We start from the raw sequence: 21,841 nt of genomic DNA on the forward strand, positions 1-21,841 counted from the left end.
TAACCAATTCCTAGTGCGCATGCGTCTCTATATTGGCTTATGGTGAACACAGCTTCAAAAGTCTGTATTCGAATGCGCATGCGTATAGAATTTCGTATACCGTACACTTCTTGCTAGACGGCGGATTTTATGCATTTATGACAGAAATCGGTACGCGAAATTTTTTTAAAGTTTAAAATTAAAACAGTAAGAAGATTTAGAAAATTGTATTGTATGCATACACTGTTTTCAACTTACGGAGGACGGAATACTTATTTCTTCTCTAGTTCAAACCATTCAAATTAACCGCCACAAAGTCACGCATATGCGCAGTTGAATACGAAATTTTGAAGCTAGGAATTCATAAGGGTTCTGTGCACACACTTTCTATAATCGATAGGCTCGGTTCACACGTTGCTACTGGCTGATTTCAATTGTTAATAACTTAAAATCGGATTTCCGTAGGGATTTCGTCACTTTTGATTTTCGTCTTATTTTGGTCGATGAAATCATCTCTTAAAATATTTACTATGCGCAGTCAAACAGTTTCTATATAATAGAAAATTCGTATGCGTAAATTCAGTATTAAACTGCTCCTCGATGAGCTAATATAATTATTATCTGGTTATGTACCTAATTATTAGTAGTAGTAAAATGAAAATACGAAGCAAGACCTGCGACCAATGGAATTTCCTAACAATAATAAATTTGAAATAAGTAAATCAATATGTTTATAAATGCCTGAATGCAGAAGTGTCTTTCAATGTGTGAAAAATATTTAAAAAGAAATTATCGAAACATTTTCTGTAAGCATGTACAACTAATGTCGGATAAGGTAACGCATATTCGTATATGTAAATTCTTCGATATTCTAATATTTTACCATCTACCGCCGCAAAGATTTCTGAATCTCTGAATTATAATTCTGTGCAATATACATTTTATAATACATTTGCTTGTTAATGTTCTTACGAAGGAATCCAAAATATGTAATACATTACGTGTACATATACACGTAATCAGATTTTTCGTAATTCACTTCTATTAGATAAATGGAGGAAGAAAATAAAAGTGTAATAAAAAGTCACACATATATGTACACGCCATACAAACATATATATAAGTGCTAAAGGATGGAGTGAGAAAGAGACTACATAATACACACGTACATACAAGCGAAGAGCAGAAGAGGGGTAGAAACAAAATGTCTGCGGATCTCGATATGTTTACTAGCAAAGGTTTATATGCAACGAGAGATGCTTGACATTGCTCAAGAAATGATTAATCAAATGATACAAAAAGTGTGGCGTGATGGCCGTATCTTTTAATCGATATCTTATTTTACCGGAAATTGAGAAAAGTGAATTTAAAATATCTCAAGAAACTAAACACAAATATACGGATGAGAATACTATCAGAAATTCGCCTAATGAACAGAAAACCTCCGTGACAGCGGCAACTGTTCCCTTGTGTGTCTTGGGTGACGTTCAGTTGCGTTTCCTCTGTCCAGACGACTTAGAGGAAGTACGAGCACTTTGTCAAGATTGGTTCCCAATTGGTACGAAGTTCTCACACATTTTAAATTCAATTTTACAATTTGATATCACATGAAAAGTAAGATATAGGTTCGTTTTGATACAAACAGTTTTCTCTAGTTCTATGTTTAATATTATACAATTTAATTATTACTGCATAAATTATTCGTTTTTAAATTTATTGAATTTTATGTTTTTGTATTAAATAACAATATAATTAGAGATATTCATATTTCAAGAAACTATTGCATTATACATTATATTAAATGAGTTATCATTAAAAAGTAACACATCATCTGTATAGAGTATAGTAAAACATATTTTTTCTTTTTACTTCTGAATTGATAACTAATAACTAATTACATTTTGAATGCTTATTGACTAAGTTGCTATGTCTTTTTTAATATAAAGTTTGAGTTTTATCATTGTATTGAGCTAAACTATTAATAGATTTAAACATATTATGACTTTACAAGTAAACATGACAGTATATTTTTAAGAAATTCCGTTTTACAATAGTAAAAAATAAAAATAAACAGAAATAACAAATTATATTAATAAAATATATAATTAATATTTTTTATATTAATATTTTTATATATATAAAATATATAATTAATTAGTTGTAAATTACCACATAGAATAATATTATATACTTTTTAAAAGCTATATATGTTTTATGAATGTTAACATATCAATTGCATATTGCTGAAATTGTTAGAAGTGAAAATTAAATCTTTATCGGATCTATAAAATTAAGCCAATTAAGAAATGAGATTATGAAAAATTAGTAAATTAAAGTAATGAAAGAGTGGATATAGAGTTTGTTATTTATATTAATAATTTGTTATGTATTCATTATTTATATAAACTATTTATTTTTAATATGTGCATCAATTTATTTTGTCATAGATTACCCTTATTCGTGGTATGAAGACATAACAAGTTCCTCACGGTTTTATGCACTTGCAGCTGTATATGGTGGAGTAATAATTGGGCTTATTGTTGCGGAAATAAAGCCTTATGCCAAGCTGAACACAGAGGATCGTGGTATTTTATGTTCGAGTTTAGGGAAAGATTGTTTAGTAGGTTACATTCTTAGTTTAGGGGTGCGTCGTGCATATAGAAGGAATGGAATTGCTTCATTATTGTTGGAACAATTACTTGCACATGTTACCGCTCCAGAACGTTCTTCCGTAAAAGCAGTCTTCCTACATGTTTTATCTAGCAATTCACCTGCTATTTTGTTTTACCAGAGATGTCATTTTCGTTTGCATAGTTTCTTACCGTATTATTATTCGATTCGTGGTAAATGCAAAGACGGCTTTACATATGTCCTTTATGTTAACGGAGGACACGCGCCATGGGGTATTTGGGATTGGTTACGTCATCTAGCAAGTGCAATGGCTAGTCTTGGACCATGCAGAGTTCCACGATGGATTTGGCGGCGGCTTCTTTGGGCTACTACTATTCTTTCATATCAGAGATGATACATTTTGACAACTACCAATGTTAAACCAAATACTTGTTTCTCTTTATGTTTTGAAATGTGTACGTATTTGCCAATCGGATGTTATGCCTGTTCGAGCAATAAAATTATTAACTTCATAATTATTTTTAAAATCTTATGAATTAAGTAATTGTAAAAACTAAATTAACCCTGATGAGACAATACTTGGATTAGCAAGTATCAATTTATACTTGGTTGATAATGACACAACTGAAAATTTGTATAGTATTTTCTTTATAAGAAATGACGAATTTAAAGTTTTGTGATTCTTTCACCATGGAACATATTGAATTATCTATCTTACTATTTAAGATAAATGGACATACAACATGGAACATCCAACTGCCAGGGCATTTGATCAGTTCAAAATAATTTTATCTAAATATTCTTTTATCTATAATACATAATATAAAATTTTATATTTTGTTTATTACATTTACTGGCTGATCTATAAGATTAAGGCACAATTGTAGAAATGGATAAGGGATATACAAATAATGAAATATGTCACAAATACAAAGACTATTTGAGCTAATTCATACAGTTCAGGAACAAAATCAAATAGAATAAAACTGTACATACGTTTTGTTTCTTTATTTTTATGTAATTAATTTATTCACGGAGTCATTCACGTATTATGAAAAGCCCTCAGATTAAAATTTGTTATAAATCAAACTGAATACCAGTAATGGATTACAATTTCAACGCAAAATTTATGTTTGAAATCACTCCTCATTATACTAGTCTTTCTCATCTATGTTGTCATTGTATAGTATCAATGAATCTAAAAAAAATAGCCAATTGCAACCGTTGCTGTAATAGGTTGTTCCTTTCTTCAGCCTTGGTAGTGCTATACTAATTTGCTTTTAATTATGTGTTCATTTAAGTGCCATTATTTAAATTAAGTTCTTACATTGTAATTGTACTGAATTGGTTGGCAACTATATTTCTTAATTAAGAAATATTTTAATGTATTGTGCGGCAAATCAATTACGATTTTTTGTTTTTTTATGCTCACTGTTAGGTCTATATTTACTTCAATGATACACAAAAAATTACTACTTAAGTTGATTCTAGAATTTCAAATTACTCCATAATCTGTATTCTATTAACAATCTAATGTTGTAAGTTCCTTGAAGTCGTCACTATTGTTTGCTACTGAGAATGTGTAATAATTATAGTGGTAACATTTGAAATAAGGTGCTGAAATCAATACTTCCATTGTGCTTTTCTCAGAATATTAAGCAAAATAAGTCCAATCCAGTCATGTTGTTTTAAGTATTGATAATATTAGTATATCTACTTTATTGTAATGTATTAAATTTTACATTGTCGTCTTTAAAATACTTTTTTCGGTTATTTACATAATCAGTTATCAAACATTCATGGCATTTTTACGACTATAATAGTTTTCTATAATTAACAAATGAGATAATATTATTCAAAATTATTTATAATTTTATATCCCTAATACTGAAGTAAACGCCAAATTATAATATAATATGTTCAAAGCCATGTGTCCTGATTTTCTTTGTTATAACATATACGTGTAAAAAAGAAACAAGAAAGTATAGTAAGATTTACTTTATATTAGCCTTGAGCAGCCAGTAATTTTTGCTTGTTCTATAAATATACTTAATTATCTCCTGCAGAAAACGGATTCACCCAACTTTTTACTAGCAATTTTTATTCTAACTTTCACAAACATTGTAGTAGTGTTATGTTTAATAAGATATTAGTTTACTTTGAAAGCATAACGCGATCACAGTGACTTGTATAAAATTGGATACAATTTGTTTTGAAGAAATTACACAAATAAGTTAATGCTATCTTTTCATTTTTTTTAGCCATAACATAGCAGCTGGGAAGCACTATTTTTTACATAATTTAAAAAGCCCACAATAGTGGAATGAATAGAGTAAAAATACTGTGTCCAATGAAATTTCTCTTTGCACTATAAGATATATAACATTCATGCTAATATTTCCGTCTTAAACTTTTGATGTAGTTTGGAAGTTTTCAGATTAATGAAAATATATTTGCATAGAAAATGAAAGTAAAATTATAGTAGTGAATAATTTATAAGTATTTATATTTTTCAATTAAAAATTAAAATTTTCTTAATTCTTTTCACATTTGAAGACCAATTTACACCTTGTTTCGTTATTATGATTATTGCCACAATATTTAAAGAGAAATAATTTAGATATATTTAATGACTCTTGAACACCTTTGATAAAACTGTCTTTTTATTATCATACTTTATAGATGCAAAAAAAAAAGAAGATAAGATATGTTGTTAGAAATTAAGCAAAGATAAATAGCATATACAGAAAATTTTGTATCTTAACAGTTTATTGTGTAATTGTGTATAAACAAGCGTAATACATATAAAATAGAATGTGCGATATACGCACATTCTTTAATACTGTGCAAATTATATACTGTATAAATGCTGCCAAGTATGTTTCATGCGTGTAAGAAACACACAAAGTTTTTCATGGAAAAGTTAGACCAAAGCTTTACAAGAAAATTTAATTTGAATGAACGTTTTATAGGAATTCCATTCTATGGTGATGGAAAAAATTGAAGTACAGTTGTTTCTTGTTTAAGGCTGTGCATGTATTCTTTAATGGAAAACAATCTAATCTTATTGTTTCTCTGTTCAACCATTATTAATGATTCAAAATCAATAGCGTTATTTACAATTATATAATCATAGAGAAAAGCTTTTATATCGATAACATAAATATATGAATGTAAGTCATGAATGTCTGTGCATATTCTTTATATAAAATGTACATATATGTATACATATAAAATGTATCAGAGTAGCTGTACATACATATTACTGTATTGACCTTGTTTGTAATAAATTGACATGTTATAATTTTTGTGTACTATTTGTTTTTATTTTTCTAGCGTATTCTAAGATACACATTGTATAGTAATTGTAAAATTTCCAATTTCACAAGAAGACAAAAGACAGAAATCTTATTTATTTTCAGATCGAACTAAGATTTGGTCGAATTTCTAAATCTACAAAAAACTGAAATTTGATTTCAAACCTAAAGTTTTTATTTCACTAAGTCAATACTGCATAATCTAACTATGCTAGACAATTAAGCTACTTGTAATAGTGGGGCTATAAGAATAATTTGAGGGTATCGAAGTATTCAGGGAAATTTTATGTTGCTAATCTGGAGAAAATTGATGATTTTGTATGGTCTAGTTAGTAATAAAGAGAATACGTGTATGGAAAATGACACGAATCTTGTCAATTTAGGGGTTAAAAAAAATATTGCGGGAATAGAGAAACGTTCAGGAGACTCTCTTATATCTGTATCGTACAAAATAAGTTGATTTGCATTGTGAAAACGAAGAACAGATAATTCTTGCCGTTTTCTTCGTACTACATTATGTGAATTCCAGCAAGAATCATCTGTTTCTGGAAATATAAAAATAGCGCCATCACACGTAGTGGCAAATCGCTCAAACTGGTAAACAAACTTACTAACAGAGTCGAAACTTTACTGGGAAAAGCACAGTGTTGCTATCTGGTATTTCAATAAAATTACAGACGAGGTATCAGACTTAATACATCGTCTGCAGTAACATCGGTATTAGTATTGTCATACATACTGTGTTAGGCTTCAGAAGTCCCATTTTTGGGTGACAAAATAATACACTGGGTGTCAAGTCTATTCCTATACCTCGTCTGTGGTATAATGTTTGTGTTAATAACTTATTAATAATAAGCGGTTCGAAACAAGTATTTGTTATCGAAATTATACTTGAAAAAAAAAATAGAAAACATGAATTTATTACCAAAAGCGCATGAAGAATTCAGTCAAGTCGAGTATTGGAATACATTTTTCAAAAAACGTGGTAAAAAGAGCTTTGAATGGTATGTGTGATTTGTATTTATAATTAATTGATTGACATAATGTACTGAAACTATGATGTTCGTTTTTTCTATTTAGGTATGGAGAATATCCAGAATTATGCAGTATAATCTTGAAGTTCATAAAAGTGAAAGATAATATTTTAATTGTTGGTTGCGGTAATTCAACGCTTAGTATGTGCTTGTACGATGCTGGGTACAGGTAATGAAAATATATTACTTGGAATATTAGTCTGTCATTGTATCAATCGTTATTCAAACATAATTCTCTTTAAAGATCGATGCTCAAAAGTATTTGTTTTTTCAATTATAGGAACATTACTAATATCGATATATCGCATATTGTTATCAAGCAAATGCACGACATTAATGCGGCGGTGAGACCAAATTTAATTTATGAACAAATGGATGCTACACAAATGACTTATCCAGATGACACGTTCAGTGTTATTTTGGACAAAGGTACTTTAGACGCCCTTATGCCAGATACTAAGGAAGGTACGATATCCACAATTACAAAATATTTTAAAGTAAGTTCATCTATATTAAACAACATTTAGAATCAAATGAATTGTCTCTTATCCTGCCGATTGTGTACGTATATTATATGATATATGTTGAATTTTTTCAGGAAATCACAAGAGTTCTACGTAATGGCGGCAGATATATTTGTATTTCTTTATTACAAGAGCACATTTTAACAGAACTTTTGTCTTATTTTCCTGCTGCTGGATTTATGTTCCGTACAATACGTTGCTATGAGGCAGAAGCAAAAGCACGGATAGAAGAAGGTAGTTCGATTGCAGTTTTTGCAGTTGTTGCCACAAAATTTATAAATTTACCACATCCTGTAAGTATTTCATTATACAAGAATGTATCATTCGACTACTGTTCCATATTTTCATAAAATTTCTTTACATTAATTTCAGAATTTATAATTATGACAGGTTCTAGAAATAGCACTGGTTGACGGTCCTCCAAAACGATTGTCGACATCGAACGATATGATATCTGCTGTACTTTCAACACAAAAGTCAGCTTTAATATGTAACAATCTTCGCAAACGAAGTATTGCCGATATTGGAGAGATATCATTGGATTTACATCGTCCTGACGACGAACATCCGCGGTATACAGTTTATGTGTTGGACAAGCCTAAATTGCATGGTATAAATACATATGCAGCATTTATGGTGCCACAGGGAAAGTAAGTTCACATTGATTTCACATTGTTACTATTATAAATGAATACAATTTTACCAACAACACATATTTAATTAGGGAAACAGATTGGTTATTTAGCTCAAAAGAAGGAAGACAACAAGTTCTTAAAAGCGCGCAACACGATAGGCTCGCAATTGTTACTCTACGCAGAGAACATAAATTTGAGAGTTGGGATGCTGTCAAATCGGAGCTGGAGGACTGCATTTTAAATTTGGCGCCGGAAGGTTTATCTAGTAGAAACGATATTCCACTTTTATCACTAGGATCCGATGTGGGGCAAAGAATTATATGTTACGAAGGGAAAAGCGAGCTGAGTGGTTCGTTTGTTGTTGAAGACATTGAAAGGGATGGTTGCGAGTTCAGAAGACTGGTTTTTCTAAATACTCCTTACGTTATCCAAAGCGAAGCTCGACTCAAGCAGGGTATTGAATCCTATACCCATGCGCACCTTATTATTTTAATAATATTTTTAATTTTGAATTAATCATTTTCCAGTTAAATCTAGGCGTGATAAAATGAAAAAAGTTATCGATCCTGGTTTCCTAGCTGGTGATCATCACTTACACATGAGTATAGGTGTCACTGCTGTAATAAATCCCAAAGAATGCGATGACATTATGATCATAGGATTAGGCGGCGGAAGTTTATGTACATTTTTGTACAATTGTTTTCTTAAAGTATGAACATGATATTGTAAAATTCGTTTGTGTTGTATACTAGTAATATGTGTATAGGATAATATCATTACAGTATATCGTAAAATATAATTTTCATTTTTGCAGTTGAATATCATTGCAGTTGAAATTGACAAAGCAATGCTTAAAGTGGCAACTGACTATTTTGGACTTACTCTTGACGCCAGAATGAAGGTTGAAATTGCTGATGGAATTCAGTTTATTAAAGAAAACTCGGTCGCCGGGAAGAAATTTAAAGCTGTGCTTTTCGACGTGGATAGCAAAGACACAACAGTTGGGATGAGTTGTCCACCTAAACAATTTTTAGAAATGCCGATTATCAAATCAGTGTCAGAATGTTTAACAAGCGACGGTATTTTTATACTTAATCTAGTTAGCCGAGATCAGAACATTAAGAAGAAAGTGAAGAATGATCTGATGTCTGTATTTAAATGTATAGCATGTTGTTCCATTCAAGATGCGGTAAATGAAATAATTCTGTGTTCTATAAGCGAAAACGATAGTTCCGAATGGATAAACAAATTAAAAGCAGCTGCCATAACGTTAAATAAACAAGTGACTGCGAGAAAATTATTAAGTAATGCGGATATGTTCGATTTGTCGTTTTTTATGGAAAATCTGTCTGTAAATTCTTAATTCAAATATTTACCACTAATAGTTGCAATGAAATTCATTAACTACTCACGCGTTCCTTACTCGATGATATATCCCTGTGCGATTTTTATCAAAATGTTGAAAGTAGATTTTGAAATTTCTTTTATCATCCGTCGAAACTTATATCGAAAATAGATCTAAAAAAAAAAGATGAAGAAGCATATCTTAATATAATAAATAATGTATAATAAATAGCGTTTGATATTTTAAATGTTCCTTTACTTTCCTTTCGTATGTATAATATATTATAAATATAATATAAATATATATATATATTTTTTATATATATAATTATAATTTATATAATTATATTATATTTATATAATTTATAATTTATGTATATAATTTTAATATATATATATAATTATAATTAAATTATAAATATATAATATATATATATATATATATATATATATATATATATATATATATATATATATATATATATATTTAAATTAAACTTCGAAATTTTACAAATTAGATTTTAAAACGTTTCACGTTGAATTTCGAAACGTCTCAAATTGAATATTAAACCGAATTTGAAAAAGTTTGAAATTAAACTTTGGAACTACGGAAATTGAATTTTGAAATGTTTTCGGTTGAATTTGTTTGAAGTTCGTTTAAAAAATGTTGTACAGATCGCCACGGTTGAAATTACGTGACGTAACGCGGTTTTTATTTGCCGGATACAGTCGAGTGGAGAATCAATTTGCGAAGAAATTCGCGGAACAGCTGGAGAGGGAGAACGGAATTGTAAATCAATGCCTCGGTTTATTACATATTCCCGTTTCGGTACGTTTTCTTCGTGGAATCCAACGACTTTTGTAATTACCGCTGGTGCCTTCTTGCGAAATTCGTGGGTTTCAGAGCCTTGACCATACCAGGATCATACTTGAGCTTATTTCATGCTATAACCGAGGTTTATGCGCCTCCGAGTTCCGAGTTCCTTGCATTCGAGGCACTTGTTGCTAGTCGGCGATTGTTCCTCCTAATAGTGACGACGATGCCTTTTACAATTCGCTCTGTTCTTTTTTTTTTGTTCTTTACCTTCGTCTAATCTACAGCCTTCCTGGAACATCTAAGGAAACGGGTCTGCAACTTTTAACGCGCGAACTATTCGATAAACAATAGTTTTCCAGCGAGTTTTCCGATGCCGGAATCTAAAGTGAAATTAGTTCTAGGTTATAAGAATTCTTTGCGAAACGAAGATATAAATATATATATATATGATGCCATATTTTTGCGAACGAAGTATTCGTCGAATCTCTTCGAATCACGTTTCACGTTGCACCGGAAACATTCTGTTATTCCTGAAATTACAGGGTGTCCCAAAAATGTCTCGCAAACCGGAAATGAGAAGTTCCTGGAATCGTTTGAAGTAACTTTTTCCTTAGCGAAACTACAACCCGTGGCTTCGTTTACGAATTATTAACGAAAAACACTGACCAATGAGAGGCGAGCTCGGCGGTCGAACCAATGAACGCAGCTAGTTCCGCTCATTGGCTCGGCGCAGCCTTGCGCCAGCATATCTCACCTCTCATTGGTCACTCTTTTTTCGTTAATAACTCGTAAACAAAACCGTGGATTGCATTTTCGCCGAGGACAAACTTACTTCAAATTACCTCAGGAACCTCCCATTCTCGGATTGCGAGACATTTTTGGGACACCCTGTATATTTATTATATTTATTATTATTATATATATATATATTACTATATATTTATTACTACATATATTATATTATTATATAATATTATTAATTATATTATTATATTACTATACATATATTATATATATATATTTATTACTATATATATTACATATATATTACTATATATTTATTATTATTTATTTAGGGAAAACATTGTCGGCGCGTTGTGGTAACGAACAACGCTAATCGCTGTCCGCTTAAACGATACACCGAAATACAGGGTGTCCCAAAAATATGTCTCGCAATCCGAAAGTGGCGGGTTCCTCAGCACATTCGAAGCAACTTTTTCCTTTACAAAAATGTTCTCCGAGGCACCGTTAACGAGTTATCAACGAAAAACAGTGACCAATGAGAGGCGAGCTCGGTTGGCGCGAGGCGACCGAACCAATGAGCGGAACTTAGGCTTCGCGCGCTGGTTGGCTGGGCCGCCTCGCGTCAGCCGTACTCGATTCTTATTTCGGAAGATGGAATTTCTCACCGGTGCCTACGCATATCAATCTCCATACGTTGCCGCGAGAGGCACTTAAAGTAAATGTTCTACCAAGAAGCTGGTTAGTTTACGAGGAAATTTTCACGGAATACACTTACGCACTCGTAATGCTTCCTCGGTGGCAGGATCATTGCGCTTAATTTGCGTTTCTTGCAAAATTCAACCGTGATAAATGCCAAGATTACAGGTAACATTATTCCTTGCTTCTATTTTTCCCCTAACGCGGAGGAGACAGCCTTGATTCCCGTCGGAATAAGAGAAATAAAAATTGACACGATACTATACCTGCTTAACGTTTAATAATTCTACGCGCGAGGTTATGTTCATAGCGGAACGTACAATTTGGTCGGAATTGCGCGTCGAAGTTCAAAGTTTGCGCGCGCGCGCGCGCATTTCATTTGTCACGTAAAATCAGTCGTTGGCGGTGAGCCCATTAATTTGTCGGTCAAGTAAATTAAATATTTCGTTCGAGAAACGGCTACAAGATTGCCGGCTCGCAAATTACGGTGGTTAATTCGTTCCGTAGGAATCGCAGAAGTTGCCACGGTCGGACTCGTGTTTTCTCCCGGTTACACGTACACACTCACACACTCACACACACAGCTGTGCGCCGCTCTGACTGTGCCGCAACAGCGAAAGTCCCGGTGCGCTCTTAATTATTAAACGATCGTTCTAAGATGAATGTTGAGCCCGATCGACATTTTTTTTCTCGTTAAGCTAAAGTTTAAACTCGGCGTGTCATTTGTTACATTAACGTCTCATTATCCGGTGAAAGTTCATCGTTACGCATTTTTTTTCTCTCTCTTCCCCGCGATCCCGAAAGCAGTGCCCACCTGCCGTTTTTATCATCCGTGACAAACCGTGGTCGTCCTAAGCTTATTTTTACAGCCGACGCGCGTACGTCTTCTCTTTCATTTCTCGGATCGAAAGAATTATTCTTAATACAATTGTTTTCATAAATTGAACGCGGAGCAGCGAACACGTCGGCCGAGTTCGAGAACACTGCAACGGTCCAGCCAACGAGCGCGCGACGGCCAGTTCCGCTGATTGGCTCGGCCGGCTTGCGCTAGCTGAGCTCGCCTCTCATTGGTCACTGGTTTTTCGTTAATAACTCGCGAACGAAGCCGCGGATCGAATTTTCGCTAAGAAAAAAGTTACTTCGAATGACCTCAGGAATCCTCTGCTTCCCTGTATATATTGGGTTGGCAACTAAGTAATTGCCGATTTGTTCAATGAAATGAAAAATTTTTTTACTTGGAATGGAGTTTAATCTGTAATGTATTTTCCATTTTGTTCGATGACCTTTTGCCATCTCTCTGACAACTTGAAAATTCCACGCTCGTAGAAAGTCTGATCCTTTTCGGCCAAAAACTGAGTTAAGTGAGATTTTACAGCGTCATCATCGTTAAAAGTTTTACCACGAAGGGAGTTGTCCAGGGATCGAAATAAGTGGTAATCCGATGGCGCGAGATCAGGGCTATATGGTGGGTGTAACATCAATTCCCAACCAATATCCATCAATTTTTGCCGAGTGGACAAAGACGTGTGCGGCCTAGCATTGTCCTGCTGGAAAATGACACCTTTACGATCGACCAATTCTGGTCGCTTTTCCTTGACCGCTGCATTCAATTTGACCAGTTGCTAACATTCACGGATAATAAAAAATAACATAATAATAATAATAATAATAATTTTATAATATAATATTTACGGATATTATAAAAATGGGAGTGAGAGACATCTATAACTGAAATCGGCAATTACTTAGTTGCCAACCCAATACGAGCAACAAGCAATCGATTCGGTTAAGAGAACGCCGTTCCCTGTTGTTCGCGGCCGTGCGAAAAATTTGAAAAAATTCTGTAACATGCGGCTCGATGTCCGAAACAAGCTACATTTTTTTCCAAAATTTTAAGAAGTCCGCGAAGCGAGGAAACGAGCGGTAAAGCGCGCAACCACCCTACGCGCAACTACCCCGAGCGCAACTACTTACTCTTTAACTACCCTCGCCGACAGGTTACAGGGTTGAAATTTTGCACGGATGAGTTTCTTTTGGTCGGTCATGGAACGATGTACTCGGTAAAAAATAGTACGAACGGTGTACTCGGTAATGATACTCGTTAAAAAATCTCTAAGGGCAATTTTATCCATCTTAATAATAATTAAGGGCTGGGCCCTTCGATTGTCGGACTATTTTTAAGCATTCTTATGCGTAAAGTAACGCATAATGGACGCAAGAACGGACACCCTATATACGGCAGTCCAGTTAAAAAATTGTAAATGTCGCGAAATTGAGAAGTGTACACCCTTTGTAAGGCGGTTTAGTAAAAAATGTAAACGTCGCGTTTATTTGTTCTGCTGGAAAATGACACCTTTACGATTGACCAATTCTGGTCGCTTTTCCTTGACCGTTGCATTCAATTTGTCCAGTTGCTAACATTCACGGATAATAAAAAATCACATAATAATAATAATAATAATTTTATAATATAATATTTACGGATATCATAAAAATGGGAGTGAGAAACATCTATAACTGAAATCGGCAATTACTTAGTTGCCAACCCAATACATATATCTTTATTAGAAAGCTGAATGTTTCAAGCACTTTTTGAAAGAATAACAATACTTGCGAAGGTATCACGGAACTCATCGTAACGGTACACACGATATTATTGTTTAATTTTTATTCTATTATTATATTTCTAATTTCTATTCTATTATTATATTTCGAATTTCTATTCTATTATTATATTTCTAATTTCTGTTCTTTCCGTTCTCCCAAGGTACGAAACAGAGAATTGTTTCGCGGAACAAACATGATTCACCTGTTGTGTTGGATTCACGTTATTTCCGTGGAAGGGTAAACAGGGGCGCGATATCATGTCCACGTTATTAGCACGACAATAGGCCGAACTCGCCTTTTGATTTCCACCTTAATACGCCGCACATTGTCTGGATATCTCCGAACGATTCGTTTTCATAGACGAATTCGTTGCACGAATTTCTGCCCCCGTAGTCGACGCGTCCGGGCCTATACGAGGCTTCCCTTTTCTCATGCTAATCGAGGATCCCTTCGAAGAGCGAAATTCACGAAATTAAACACTCCGGAACATTGTTCGGCCAACAATATCGTAAGCTTCGCTAATGGCCCGTTTGTTCGGTCCCTGAAATTTTGGAAACTCGAGTCATCGGGAAATTTCAATCACAATAATTTGCATAGAAGATTCTTCTCTACCTGCCGATCACGTTTTCGAAGGCGACGCCCATTAATAGAACGAGTTTCACCCTCCGATGTCGCCGACATGGCGGCGCTATACGTTCGTGTCTAACTGGCATTCCTTTTAATAATAATAATAATAATAATAATAATAATAATAATAATAATAATAATAATAATAATAATAATAATAATATAATATAATATAATATATAGTATAATAATATATATTATTATATTATGTATATAATATATATTATATTATATTATTTATTATATATATAATATAAATATAATATAATAATAATAATAATAATAATTATTATTATTATTCTTTTTCATAATATAAGGCGATCGTGTAAAATGCATAGATACAAAATCTTTTGTTCATTTATTCCTTCAAAATTACACAACAGTATATAACATTTTTTAAGTCGATTCTTTGTACAGGAAAATGATTATTTCTGCAAAATTTATCCAAAAGAGTTTCGTCTGCTGAGTTTCAAGTTAATAAATAGTTTTGTACTTCCAATATCATTGTATATATAATTGTATATACAATTGTATATTATATTTCTATTTACAATTATTATTTATTATTTATATTATTATTAATATTTCCAAATGTACACTGTTGCGCGTTCGAGAGTTTCTCGAGGACTCGAATCGTCGCGTAGACAACGATTTGTAACGCGTCGACGTTTTTATCAGTTCATAGAAATGGAAAAGAATCTTTCCATTCTAATTCTAAGATTTCACGGAAATGTTGTCGCGTCGCGCGTTAAATTCCTGGACATATTTCGAGGTCCAATCAATATCCATTGTACTTTACACGTGGGCACAGGCTGCGACGAGCTGTTTGCTCTTTAAAAAGTCAATTCTGGAACAACCTTCGTGCCGTCCTTGTGTAGGGTGCACACACACGCGTAAGATGCTGTTCAATAGGAATCATTTCCATCTTTTACCTTCGTGCTTTTATTATTATAATTACGCTGTCTCCTGGCCGGCGCGAGTTCTAGTTCATTAATTCGATGGGACATGTTGCATTTGAATCGCCCTAAATTTTCACGAGCACAGGCGGTCTAAAATATTTCGGAAAGGGGAAATTTTTTAAATGAAATTTTCAACATTCCACGAACGCGGTCTGATTTCAACTATAAACGAGAGTTAAGGAATACGGTAATTGACGCACAGATTGTCCACAAAAATGGACGATTCGGGAAGGGAAGATGCGATTATTCGAGCCATGCAGCTCGTTTTTATGGTCGTTGACAATTCGTACCATAGATTGGAGAACACGCAAGGGTTACTGTAAACTGCTGTAACTTTGCAAGGAAAAATCGCAGCCGAGTTTCTTTTTCATTAAATTAAAGAGGAAAGATCGAACTTCGTTCTGCCGTGAACGGCATCTCGGAGAAAAATTGTCCAAAGTCCGTGCGATTCGTCGAACTCGACGATACGACGTATGACGTACGACGAACATGGCCTCGCATTTAAAGGGTTACAGTGGCGAGGATGCGTGGAACTTAAAATCCCAGGCACGCTGTCCGAAAGTAGAGGTTTCGAGCTTTAATTTAAAAAAAGAGTCTTCGTCCCGAGGTGATTTTTCGCGGAGTTATCGTCGCTCGAAGTTGTCCTCTGTTAGAACTCGATATCTCGCTTCCAAGTACAGTAATGTCTCCCTAACTGACGCACAGATTGCGCACAAAAGTGGACAATTCGGGAAGAGGAGATACGATTATTCGAGCCTCGCGGTTCGTTTTTATAGTTATAAATTGTCAAGAACTACAAAAACAAGCTGCAAGGCTCGTATAATCGTATCTCCTCTTCTCAAATTGTCTATTTTTGTGCACAATCTTAGCGTCAGTTAGGGAGACATTTACTTATTTTCACGTTAATTTTAATCATTTTAACGCCGTATCATCGCGGTTTCACAATCGTTTATTTCATAATTATTAACATTATAATGCCGCTTCCGGTGGAAATGGTTGAATATTATAAAAGTAAAAAAATATTGTAAAAATTCGAATAAATTCTATCTTGTAATTATTATGAGAGGCAATTTTCGTTAGTCGCTTTTAGACCTCGACGGTAGATTTACCGACGGACCACGGATATCTTCTAGGAACAGAACAATAATACACGAATGTTTGAACGTACCGAGTTCAATCTATCGCAGCCACTGAAAGGCCGCGTTTCAAATATTCATGTTCCGTTACACGCTTCAGTGGAACGTGTTTCCTAAGGGATGCCACCGTTCCGTAAAACACCGCTCGTCCTCTAATAATGCAACGGGGCACATTTTATCCTCCCGGGAGCAAAATTAATCGTCTATCCGAGCGAGACACGTTTCCGTGCCGCGAGTTTTCATAAACTCCTGTTGGTCAATTAATCTCGAGGGAGGCAATCATCATGAAAAATGCATGTCTCTCTCGCTTCCCCCTTTTCTCTCTACCACTCTCTCTTTCTTTCTCTGTTCGTCCGCGACTCCGTTAGAATATACTAGGAAAGGATGATCGTGGAAATTCGAATTTTTATCGTGTGATTCGTAAAAATTGTGTTCAAGCACGAACTCGCCGAACGATGCCGTCGGCCACGGCAAAAATACGAGGAGCGCGACAAAATGTGATTGTTTTAGTTTCGCGTGAAACAGTTTTCTGCAACGCTAAATTTGCTCGGAAGCATTCCGATATTATTTATAAGTATATTGGTCGTGGCACGGAGTTCTATTAATAATAAATCTTTTAAGGAAACGTTCTCAATCATCATATAATATTATAATATAATTAATAAATATTATTATATAATATAATATTATATATTACAATGTTATAATATAATTAATAAATATTATTATATAATATAATATTATATATTACAATATTATAATATAATATCATATAATATAATATTCCTCCATTAATAATCTGCATCAGTTAGAGAGACATTACTGTACAGAATTAGAGAGACATTATTGACGCTGAGATTGCGCACAAAAATGGACAATTTGGAAAGAGGAGATACTATTATTCGAGCCTTTGCGGTTTATTTTTATAGTTATAAATTGTCCACAATTATAAAAACAAGCCGCGAGGCTCGAACAATCGTATCTCCTCTTCCGAAATTGTCCATTTTAGTGGACAATCCGAGCGTCAGTAAGGGAGACATTGCTGTACCTCTCCGATCGGTTCAGTTCACTTCACTCGTGTCGGATGCCGAACGAATCGACGGGGGTGACTTAAGCAGCCGGATGATCGATAAACTATCATTCCGTTCTTGCAGAAGAAACCAATTACGACAAGATAATTCATGGCTTCACGGTGTACGCCGGGGTCATAAAATTTGCAAAGCGTATCGGATTTTTTTACATACCTAATAGGTCTTTCCGTTCTTTACGAATACGCACACGGCACGAGTTCAACTAACTGTACGATGCACCGACGATGGCAGCAGAAGTTTTTAGTATTAATTTTGCACGCATGTAGGTTACACGGGGACGCGTGTTTCCATCGGGCACACGCGCGCCGGTGTACGTTGTCTCATATAAAATACGAAGGGTGTCCATTTCAGCGCCTTACTTTCTCATTTTTACACGTCGTTTACGTTTTTCTCATTAGACTGCCGTACAAAGGGTGTTCGGTCTTTAGTGTTACCTTTATAATTCGCGACGTTTACATTTTTTACTAGACCATCTTACAAAGGGTGTACACTTTTCAGTGTACACTTCTCAATTTTGCGACACTTACAATTTTTTGACTGGACTGCCGTATAAAGGGTGTCCGTTCTTGCGTCCATTATGCGTTACTTTACGCATAAGAATGCTTAAAAATAGTCCGACAATCGAAGGGCCCAGCCCTTAATATTATTAAGATGAATAAAATTGCCCTTAGAGATTTTTTAACGAGTATCATTACCGAGTACACCGTTCGTGCTATTTTTTACCGAGTACATCGTTCCATGACCGACCAAAAGAAACTCATCCGTGCAAAATTTCAACCCTGTAACCTGTCGGCGAGGGTAGTTAAAGAGTAAGTAGTTGCGCGTGGGGTAGTTGCGCGTAGGGTGGTTGCGCGCTTTACCGCTCGTTTCCTCGCTTCGCGGACTACTTAAAATTTTGGAAAAAAATGTAGCTTGTTTCGGACATCGAGCCGCATGTTACAGAATTTTTGCAGATTTTTCGCACAGCCGCGAACAACAGGGAACGGCGTTCTCTTAACCGAATCGATTGCTTGTTGCTCGTATTGGGTTGGCAACTAAGTAATTGCCGATTTCAGTTATAGATGTCTCTCACTCCCATTTTTATGATATCCGTAAATGTTATATTATAAGATTATTATTATTATTATTTTGTTATTTTTTATTATCCGTGAATGTTAGCAACTGGACAAATTGAATGCAACGGTCAAGGAAAAGCGACCAGAATTGGTCAATCGTAAAGGTGTCATTTTCCAGCAGAACAAATAAACGCGACGTTTACATTTTTTACTAAACCGCCTTACAAAGGGTGTCCACTTCTCAATTTCGCGACATTTACAATTTTTTAACTAGACTGCCGTATAAAGGGTGTCCGTTCTTGCGTCCATTATGCGTTACTTTACGCATAAGAATGCTTAAAAATAGTCCGACAATCGAAGGGCCCAGCCCTTAATTATTATTAAGATGGATAAAATTGCCCTTAGAGATTTTTTAACGAGTATCATTACCGAGTATCCCGTTCGTACTATTTTTTACCGAGTACATCGTTCCATGACCGACCAAAAGAAACTCATCCGTGCAAAATTTCAACCCTGTAACCTGTCCGCGAGGGTAGTTAAAGAGTAAGTAGTTGCGCGTAGGGTGGTTGCACGCTTTAGCGCTCGTTTCCTCGCTTCGCGGACTTCTTAAAATTTTGGAAAAAAATGTGTCTTGTTTCGGACATCGAGCCGTAGTTACAGAATTTTTTCAGATTTTTCGCACGGCCGCGAACAACAGGGAACGGCGTTCTCTTAACTGAATCGATTGCTTGTTGCTCGTATTGGGTTGGCAACTAAGTAATTGCCGATTTCACAGTTATAGATGTCTCTCACTCCCATTTTTATGATATCCGTAAATGTTATATTATAAGATTATTATTATTATTATTTTGTTATTTTTTATTATCCGTGAATGTTAGCAACTGGACAAATTGAATGCAACGGTCAATGAAAAGCGACCAGAATTGGTCAATCGTGAAGGTGTCATTTTCCAGCAGGACAATGCTAGGCCGCACACGTCTTTGTCCACTCGGCAAAAATTGATGGATATTGCTTGGGAATTGATGTTACACCCACCATATAGCCCTGATCTCGCGCCATCGGATTACCACTTATTTCGATCCCTGGACAACCTCCTTCGTGGTAAAACTTTTAACGATGATGACGCTGTAAAATCTCACTTAACTCAGTTTTGGCCGAAAAAGATCAGACTTTCTACGAGCGTGGAATTTTCAAGTTGTCAGAGAGATGGCAAAAGGTCGTCGAACAAAATGGAAAATACATTACAGATTAAACTTCGTTCCAAGAAAAAAAATTTTTTATTTCATTGAGCAAATCGGCAATTACTTAGTTGCCAACCCAATATTATCGGTAAACAGTGGAACACGGCTTCGAGCGACTTAGGACTGAAAATGATCCGCGCGGCGCGGACGATTCGAATGAAAATTTAACCACGAGCCACCGCCGTGTTCCCGTGGAGACACCGGCGAAAACATTTATCTGGCTCTCCCACGAGGGAATTCCGTTCCTAAGAATTCTTTTTAATCGACTGTTTTTGCATGTCGCAAGGAACGCTCGGTAAATGCCAGGAGAGAGAATTGTCCCCGAGGGGATGCTGAATAAATGATCAGCTGACTTCTTTCATCGCTGCGCGTTTCTTCCAGCTAATAACGCTCTTTCCAAACACCCGTCATTATCCGGTGGTCGACTCTCTGCAGTCTCTGCAATGTTTTCGAAACGGCGCGGCAGAGCACGCAGCTTCTGGATTACAATTACATACACGGGACGCGCGTGTCCCGTGGCGGCATAGATAAAACATGGCTCTGCCGTCGATTCAACGCGAGCCTCCGTCGTCCGCTCTATTTCGATAATGTTACCTGATTGGCGTTACAGCAATCTACAGGGTGTCCCCAAAAATGTCTTGCAATCCGAAAGTGGCGGGTTCCTCGGATCATTTGAAGCAACTTCTTCCTTTACAAAAATGTTCTCCGAGGCACTGTTAACGAGTTATTAACGAATAAACAGTGACCAATAAGAATCGAATACGGCTGACGCGCGGCGGCCCAGCCAACCAGCGCGCGAAGCCCGGTTCCGCTCGTTGGCTGTTTTTCGTTGATAACTCGTTAATGGTGCCTCGGAGAACATTTTTGTAAAGGAAAAAGTTGCTTCGAATGACCCGAGGAACCCGCCACTTTCGAATTGCGAGACATTTTCGGGACACCCTATATACTTGTTCACATTTTCAGTCGCTATTTCTATCGAGAAGCCATTGGGCTTCTTCCGCGCAATTCTACCATAATTTCTTTTTCTTAGTACTCTTCTAATGGTCGATTCACTTGCCGTTATATAATATTGCTCCATTAATAATAAATAATCTTTTAAGAAAACGTCCAATCATCATATAATATTATAATATAATATTATATATTATAGTATTATAATATAATATTATATATTACAATATTATAAAATAATATTATATATTATAGTATTATAATATAATATAATATTATATTGATCTTCGATTAATCATTTTTCTAAACTCTTCAACTTCGTCACCGGAGACCAATTTGTTCCTTTTATCAAATATGTAATTAGGCAATTAAGTATTTTTGAACATCCGTTGCCAAGTTGAGAGCACTTATCATCGGATTACCTTTTATTTTTCGAACAATCCATCGCTCATT

General features: G+C 34.9%; 2 protein-coding genes and 1 long non-coding RNA gene across 3 annotated transcripts; 2 read left to right on the top strand and 1 right to left on the bottom strand.

Moving 5' to 3' along the window:
* The first annotated feature begins 542 nt into the window (after positions 1–542).
* On the top strand, positions 543–5,914 carry Naa60 (N-alpha-acetyltransferase 60). Its single transcript, XM_033475789.2, has 3 exons — positions 543–814; positions 1,028–1,537; positions 2,427–5,914. Exons 2-3 carry the CDS (start codon positions 1,291–1,293, stop codon positions 3,002–3,004), a joined length of 825 nt encoding a protein of 274 aa, XP_033331680.1. The 5' UTR covers positions 543–814; positions 1,028–1,290; the 3' UTR covers positions 3,005–5,914.
* Positions 5,915–6,684: 770 nt separating this feature from the next.
* On the top strand, positions 6,685–9,712 carry LOC117223521 (eEF1A lysine and N-terminal methyltransferase homolog). The gene is made up of 8 exons (XM_033475831.2): positions 6,685–6,931; positions 7,008–7,130; positions 7,242–7,458; positions 7,560–7,778; positions 7,876–8,135; positions 8,210–8,574; positions 8,648–8,829; positions 8,935–9,712. Exons 1-8 carry the CDS (start codon positions 6,840–6,842, stop codon positions 9,481–9,483), a joined length of 2,007 nt encoding a protein of 668 aa, XP_033331722.2. The 5' UTR covers positions 6,685–6,839; the 3' UTR covers positions 9,484–9,712.
* LOC143263854 (uncharacterized) lies at positions 7,593–11,202 on the bottom strand. Its single transcript, XR_013037187.1, has 3 exons — positions 10,334–11,202; positions 9,533–9,638; positions 7,593–9,139 (listed from the first exon to the last, which is right to left on the bottom strand). It is a non-coding gene; the product is annotated as an uncharacterized LOC143263854 (long non-coding RNA).
* Between the last annotated feature and the right edge of the window lie 10,639 nt (positions 11,203–21,841).

Source organism: Megalopta genalis, chromosome 2 (genome assembly GCF_051020955.1).
Source record: "Megalopta genalis isolate 19385.01 chromosome 2, iyMegGena1_principal, whole genome shotgun sequence".
In the NCBI taxonomy this organism is placed as follows: Eukaryota; Metazoa; Arthropoda; class Insecta; order Hymenoptera; family Halictidae; genus Megalopta; species Megalopta genalis.